Source organism: Monopterus albus, unplaced genomic scaffold (genome assembly GCF_001952655.1).
Source record: "Monopterus albus unplaced genomic scaffold, M_albus_1.0 scaffold28.1, whole genome shotgun sequence".
NCBI lineage: Eukaryota > Metazoa > Chordata > Actinopteri > Synbranchiformes > Synbranchidae > Monopterus > Monopterus albus.
The window spans coordinates 3,337,941-3,346,016 of record NW_018127908.1 but is presented as its reverse complement, the minus strand read 5'-3'; the positions used below and the strand labels follow the sequence as shown (position 1 = coordinate 3,346,016).

General features: G+C 40.7%; 1 protein-coding gene across 1 annotated transcript in view; it reads right to left on the bottom strand.

Annotated features, from left to right (window-relative positions):
• dhx30 (DEAH (Asp-Glu-Ala-His) box helicase 30) overlaps positions 1-7,179 on the bottom strand; it is an 8,086-nt gene extending 907 nt beyond the window's left edge. The window contains 19 exon segments of the mRNA XM_020595681.1: positions 510-649; positions 732-838; positions 1,216-1,373; positions 1,762-1,921; positions 2,026-2,219; positions 2,348-2,429; positions 2,521-2,727; positions 2,840-3,015; positions 3,110-3,214; positions 3,327-3,411; positions 3,545-3,806; positions 3,808-3,902; positions 4,725-5,195; positions 5,585-5,737; positions 5,814-5,963; positions 6,058-6,321; positions 6,428-6,538; positions 6,633-6,769; positions 6,952-7,179. Of these exon segments, the coding sequence (XP_020451337.1) occupies positions 510-649; positions 732-838; positions 1,216-1,373; positions 1,762-1,921; positions 2,026-2,219; positions 2,348-2,429; positions 2,521-2,727; positions 2,840-3,015; positions 3,110-3,214; positions 3,327-3,411; positions 3,545-3,806; positions 3,808-3,902; positions 4,725-5,195; positions 5,585-5,737; positions 5,814-5,963; positions 6,058-6,321; positions 6,428-6,538; positions 6,633-6,769; positions 6,952-7,123 (3,229 nt within the window). The 5' untranslated portion in view covers positions 7,124-7,179.
• Positions 7,180-8,076: the final 897 nt, after the last annotated feature.

The following is an 8,076-nucleotide window of genomic DNA, read 5'->3' as shown; positions in this document are numbered from 1 at the left end:
ACAACTAAATATTAGTTTAGTGATTCACAGGATTGCTAAATCCTAGAAACAAAAACGTTTGTACAACATAGTTTTGTGTTTGTACAGTCAACGGCAGACACTGCTATTTTTTTGAACACACCCCTTTCAACTAATTGCCCAATTGCACAGCCTTAAGAGCGTGCATATCATGAATGCTGGGTCTTGTTTGCTTTCTGAGAATCTACTGCACCTACTGGTAACTTGTTTGCCATGTAGCAATAAAAAATATACTAAAAACCTGGATTATTCTGGTTAGTCACATTGTACTGCTATTATTTTGAACAATACTGTATGCGCAGCCTTAAATTGAATTTGGTGGTTTTAAGGTGCCAAACAGGCCTGTGAGTCCTCCATAAAGAAGTACAGTAGATGCTTCACGAGAATCAACATTAACATAAAACTGTTAGGGTTTGTTTTAAAAATCAATTTGTTTATTTTAAATGTTGATGCTTTTGTAAAACACTTTGAATTGCCTCTGTGTGTCCTACCCATCTCTGTGATATCACAGTCTGTGAGCAGCAGCAGGGCGAGGGGATGGACCGCAGAAGAATCTCTGATGAAAACATTCCCATTAGACTTGACTGCACTGAAGAAGGTCAGCCACCGACTAGGGAGCTCTTTTTTTCCTCTGCAACACACAGGAAGATGTAAACTTTGCATACAAATTATGCAAGTCAATAGATGTAGATGAACTTTCGAGCATGTTCAACCTGTTCACTGAAGTTTTTTTTTGAAGCAGCACTGGTCCACTGAGTGTTCGGAAAGTGATATTGTTGGGATGAAAGCGCCCTCCTTTGGTCACGACACCTTTCTTTGCCTAAACAGCAGCAACAACAAAAAAGTGAAAGGTTGCAATTTTCAATTTGTATAGTGTCAAATCACAACATTTCCCATGTTAAAACTGGAAGGTAAACTCAGTCTGCAGTTTAAATATTAACAAAATATAAAATAATAAAACTTGTGTGAAAGGAGGCACAAGTAGGGTTTAAAGATTTATACTAAAAAAATAAAATAAAAAATTACAAAGGAACTGTGTCACTACATAAATACACAAATCACGACATCTAAACTGCTACATTAAATACTTCTCCACATAGGCCCATGCATACTGTAGAGGTCTCATTTCTTAGACGGAGTAGCCAACTGACTGTATAAGGCTGAATAATGTTAGACTCCAAAGAAGTTGTCAAGCACCTGAATGAGGTTGGGATAGAGTCCAGCCAGCATCACTGCTTTAACTAGCTCATCCTCGTTGCTGTGTTCATTGTAAAGAGAATTGTGACGCTGGCACTCGCTGGCACGAGAAACCAGCTCAGTTTCATGCAGGTTCTCACTGAACTGGGAGATGAGACCTGCAGCACGATGACACGAGAACAGGTAATCATTTTGTGAAGCTAACAAGTCAGAAATTAGAAGGCATGCTTTAAAGTTGTAACAGTAGACCCAGACATTGGAAATCCTACATTTTTATATACTTAACCTAAAGCTCTTACATTTTTCTGTAGGGTTTGAGTGGTCAAAGTCACATTTTCTAAGCTCTCAAACTTGTTAATTGCTTGTTTCAAACCAATAGATTCCAACTGTTTATGAGCAGCTGTGCATTTGTAAGACTTCATCAACAGTAAAATCACCAAAGAGTAAAAAGAAGAATTTCCCACCGAGTTTCAAGTCCTGCTGTTGAAAATAAAATTTAGCAGCATCTGTATCATAAAGTCTGCGAGAATGGTGCTTCAAACTAACCATTGATGAATCTAAGGCCGGCCCTAGACAGAGTGTGTTGCTCCAGATAGTCATCCCTGCTCTCTCTGTCTCCATTCCACTGAACTCTCCTCCATCCCAACACAGCTCTACTGAATATCAAATAGTCACTGCAGCTGGAGCCACTCAGATCCTCTTTTGCCTGATGATGGAATAACAATCAGAAGATTATATTTAAGAAACCAAATATGTTATATTTTAAAACTTTGATAGATCAATAACCATACAGGTGTAAAAACACCTCACCTTGTTAACTAGTGCTCTGTTCTGCAGGCTGTTATGGAAGGGGTCTCTGGTCAGACAAGCAGCTATAGACAAAATGGGCAGAGTACATCTGAACATGGCACTCAGGACCAATGCTTTTCCCAGTCGAGGGTCACATGACATACAGGCAATGCGCTCTCCTAAAGGTGTCAGGGTTTCTGTCTTGTCCAGAACTCCTAAAAAAAAAAGTAAACAATGTCATCACTTGAATCCCACTTAGAAACGGAGGAATGTGTTAGGTTAGGCACATAAGATAAATTAAAGTATTAACACACTATTGGGAACATAAGTTGTTGAGAGTCACCTATATTTTGTAGATTTCGGACAGCATCTCTCACAGCCTCTTGCTCTGGACTGTCCAGCACTTGGGATAAGAAATCTACAGCCTCCATACACACAGAGGCCATCACTCAATACGTGAGAAATACATAAAATAATGGGTAAAAAAAAAAAAAAAAGACAATTTTCTTTCAGTACCTTGTTGTTAGGACTGTGGATTTTGGCCTGCAACACCAAACTCTCCAGTGGGGTGCGCAGGATCTCTGGGACGGGGAAGGGAGTCATAGTTTCCAGCTGTTTTTGTGGAAACAAATGATACGACTGTCCTGGTTGACATCGCCCTGCTCTCCCTTTTCTTTGAATGACATTAGAGTGGGATATCCAAACTGTGTCCAGACAGGAGACCTGACAAACCAAATAAAACCGGTTTATTACTCAATTGTTGTTTTACACAGTTCCATCAGAAAGATCTGAAAAGGTTTAAACAAGACTTAAATGTGGCTGGTCTTGCACCAACCTTGGTCTGTGCATCATAATCCTGTTCTTTGTGCATTCCTGTGTCCACCACATGAACAATGTCATCTATAGTGACCGAGGTCTCAGCAATGTTGGTGGTGAGCACAATCTTCCTCTGGCCCACTTGGGGGCGCTGGAACACCGTTTGCTGATCTGCTACCGATAAGCTAGAGTGCACTAGAAGAAAAACATAAGAGATGAAATTATATCTGAGCAAAAGTTATTTGAAGACAAAAAGGAGGTCTTTGTATATGGGTCTGTGCTTTCTTACATGGTAGGATCATCTGTGAGCCTGAGGAGAAGTGGGGCTTCTCCTCAAGTTTCTTCTCAACTGACTTGATGTCCTGCCATCCAGGCAGGAAACACAACACTGCCCCTGAAGCATGAGAGGAAAGGAGTTTTGACACATATGACTGAGGCCATCATCCTAAACACTGCTATAGAAAGGCATCAATAAAAAGGCAAATTAGAGATGCTGTACTGATTACCTGGTTCTCCATGTTTGTCAATGTGCTCGATTACGTCAGCGACTAAATCAAGATCTGGCTCAACCTCAGCTTTTCCTCCCTTAAACTAGACAAAATACAAACTCATGAGACACAGAACAAGAAATAAGAGACCTACAATGCACAATATAATAAAGTAGGATGAGGAAAAGTAATGCAACACATGACAAACTAATAAATCCATCACCCTTGAGTCTCACCTGGTTGTATGTCTCTTGGGCTGGTAGTGGGCGTCCCATCTCTTTCAGCATATCCTCCAGGTATTTGTCTCTCACTGGGTACATGAACCCTGGCACCTTTACAATTGGGCAGCCTCCAAAGTACTGAGCCAGCCTCTGGTTGTCTCCAGTGGCACTCATAAGCACCACTCGTAGGTCGGGGTTCTCGTTTAAACTCGAGCGCAGCAAGGCCAGCAGCAGGTCTGTGTTTATGTCTCTCTCATGGATCTCGTCCAACACTACGGGCGGGGTTTGCCGCTAGCTTCTGCAGCAGGACACCCACTGTGAGGAAGAGCAAGGCTCCGCCGCTCTGCTCCGGGGGTCGGCTCTCAAGTCTCACCTACGTACAGAAAAGAATTAGCTGTTGTAATAGCCACAGATTTATCCACTAATGTGATTACCTGCAACTATAACAGCACTACAACAGAAGGAATGAGTGCTTAGGTAGAAAATTAATCAAACAGTACAATCAACTATTAGTCTTACCAACTTAAAGAAGAATGATTACCTTGGTTTAGGAAATAATCAAATATTATTGTTAAGTAATTAAAAACAATTGCATTTAGCATTTAAAAAGAGTCTGTATTTTAAACCATCTATTTTCAATTCTAAACCCCCTAAAATGTGTTTGGCTTTCCATTCGGTGATTTGGACAAACGGCATACACACAACTTTAACGTTTTAGTGCTTTACAATTACTGTTCATTTTAAAACCAAATGATTCAGTTCAATAATTAACTAGGCAACTCAAAAACAAGATTTTCTGATATTTCTTCCATCTCTATTTTTATGCCACTAAAATAAGGTACTTCACTTTTATAGATACACATGAATAATGCATTAAAAGAATGATGTACATTTTATTTTACCCAAATGGCCCAGACATTTTTCTAAAGTCCAAGGCAGTGATGTTATAAACAGCTTGTTTTGTCTGACAAACCCTCCAAACCCCAAAAAATATTACGTTCGCACAAAGGAAGCAAAAAAAAAACCCCAGCAAATCCTCACAAACAAGTTTCAACCTTGTAATGTTTAGCAATTTGCTTGGAAAAAAAACCTATGTTTAAAAAATGTTGTTGAAATAGTTGATTAGTCGGTCAATTAATAATTTCAGCTCTACTTGACAGTACATATATACAATATAGTACAACCCTGTATCTACCTGATATCCCACAGAGCGTTTTAAAGCTGACCCCATCTCATGAGCAACACGGTGGGCCACGGACACAGCACTGATCCGGCGAGGCTGGGTCACTAGGATGTTGCACTCTGCTCCCTCCCCACCTCTCACATATTCCTCCAGCAGGAAGCGGGGGATCCGTGTCGTTTTGCCACATCCTGTTTCACCAGCGATCACAACAACTCTGGAGGACTGCACTGCAGAGACCACGCGCTGACGATGGGCATCAACCGGGAGCTCCACACTCAGCCCAGGGTTTGCCCTTTCCCATTCCTCTTGCAGGTGGATGTTGAGCTCCTGAGCCTCTTGTGTAGACATAGGTCTGTATGGCCTGCCTGTAATGGCATCTGTTACCCAGTCTTCCTCTTCTTCCTCATCCTCCTGGTTGACCAGCTGCTGTCCTTTCAACTCTTCCTCCTCCCACACTTTCTGTACTTCTGTTGCCACTGGGTACTGTTAGAAAGATCATGCATCACTTTTGACAGAAAATTAATGTCACTGTGTGTGGGGAGGTATATGACAAAAAAAAGGCCATAACTTGTGGTCCAGGGTCACAAGAGCACATTAGTTCATTTTAAGGAAGCCATGAGCCAACCAAGAGAACCAAAAGTAAATGGACATGTCATGCCAATGGTCACTGTCAAATCAGCCTTGGTCAGGTAGCTCCACATCAAACTCACAAAACCATTTTCTTGTTAATTTATAACTGATACTTAAAATGATCATAGCTGTGGCACTTAAATTTCCCTAAGGGGGTGTGCCAGAAACAATTGAAAATAAGTTAAGTTTTTGTTCACAAACCTAAATTCAACCCATCCTTCCCACATGAGATGCAAACTGACCTGTGTGAGATACTCTCTCATGTCTTCCTGCAGGTATTTTGGGACTTCCAGCGGAAGGGGGCGTCTCTCCCGCTCTCCAGCTTCCCTCACCTTCTCATGGTGGTACTTGGCGTGAGTCAGCGGGTTGTTGTCTTTATCCAGCAGCCCCAGCTCCTACACCAGGTGATGTTAACACATTAATACAACTCTAATATGTATGCACATAATGTGTCTCCAAGATCACTCTTACCTTCAGTTTCATGCAGGCAAGAGCTGCAGCTGTCCTCTCTGCTGTCATTCTGTTGCTCGCTCTGGCTGTGAACGTCATCTCCTCAGGCCAGTGCAAGGTCAGTTCACACTTCTTCAGTTTACCTCCAGTTGTTCTAAACTGGATTAGCTCCTGTGGCAAGTGATAGAGAGATGAATGTAGAATATATGATAAGCTAGGAGCAACTTGCTTTCATTGTGACAGGGGTGAGAGCTACAGTACCAACCCTGATCCTGCTGGATGATGTAGCCACCTGGATGACCCTGGTCAGGAGAGATTTTGATTGAGGAAACAGGGAAAGCGCGTCAGAGCCTTTGGAGGCATCTTCTAAAGGAGGCAGGGGTTGTTTTTCAACATCTGCTTTAGCTCTAGAAACAAGGACGCTTTCTGCACGTTGGTCGTAATCATAACAGGGTGAATCTAGCCCTTCTCTACCACGGCCAGCTCCCCTCCTGGGAAGCTGATTGTTTGGACCAATCACACCCATTTCCTTTGCACAAACAGAGAAGGTAAGGGGAGAAACAATGAGCAAGGTACAACAAAGAACTAAGGTTAAAAAAAATGCATGCATCCATTTTTACAGTATGAATTCCTACTCTGAGTTTGAGACAGGCAGCAGCTGCAGCAAGTTGCTCTGCATCGACCCTCTTGGAGGCACAGCCCTCCTCCTCAATCTTGCAAGGCCACAGTAGTGTGACAGTTGCTTTCTACGGAAACAAAGTTCCAACACAAACTTGAATCAACAATGAGATGAATGATATGTATCCAGAAAGGCCATGTCATCATGATTTTAGCTCAGACCTTGAAACCCGCATGTTCAGTGCAGCTGTACTGGATGTACTGGGACAAATCGCTGATTCCCAGTGCCCGGTTGATTGTGTTATTCAGAAGGGTTTTGGGCTCTGGAAACTGCTTCAGGAGGCTTGAACTAACGTTACCTACATGGTGAAAAACAGATACCAGACGCACAGAAACAACTGTGTTTACTATCACTCCAATCTAATGTAAACGGGGAAAAGATCCCGAAACATAAAAATGAAAATCATGATTATATGATGGGTGTCCTTGAGTTTCAGCACTACTGCGAGCTACCGGCTCGCTAGCTGTCATTCTCACTCACCACGCTGAGACTGGAAATGTGATGTCCCGTGTTCCTGAACGCTCCAAGGCTTTGTCCTATACCACCGCATTTCTCTGCTCCAACTGGACACGGGTTTGCCTTCTGTATGAACACATTTTCCAATGCTGCAAAGCGCTCTCAACCGCATGAGCGCAACACCAGGTAGCGCCATCTTTAAACTACTATTCTTCTTCTGAGGCAGTGAGCGGAAGAAGACATTATAGTCACAGCGACACCCTTTGACGGGGAGAACAAATTATTTCTATAAACCTTTTAAAATGAAAACAATTAATCCTTTATATAGAAAACACACACATTACACACACACATATATCTAATCTATCTGTCTGTCTCTCTCTCTCTCTATCTATATATATATATATACACACACACACACACACACATATATATATATATATATACACACACACACACACACACATATATATATATATATATACACACACACACACACACACATATATATATATATATATACACACACACACACACACACATATATATATATATATATACACACACACACACACACACATATATATATATATATATACACACACACACACACACACATATATATATATATATATACACACACACACACACACACATATATATATATATATATACACACACACACACACACACATATATATATATATATATACACACACACACACACACACATATATATATATATATATACACACACACACACACACACATATATATATATATATATACACACACACACACACACACATATATATATATATATATACACACACACACACACACACATATATATATATATATATACACACACACACACACACACATATATATATATATATATACACATACATACACACACACACACCTAGATATACCCAGAAACCAAAATCAGTCTATTATGTGAATATGTGAAGTAAAGACAAACTCCCTGAAATGTACAAATTTCATCAACTGAAAATGTTTCCATAACCAAAGAAGTCACAGAGTGACTGAACAATTCAATGTTTAATAAAACTATCATATTATGTCACATACTTTATCAGAATATATACTGAGTACAAGAAATACATAGTATTTGTATCAAAAAGT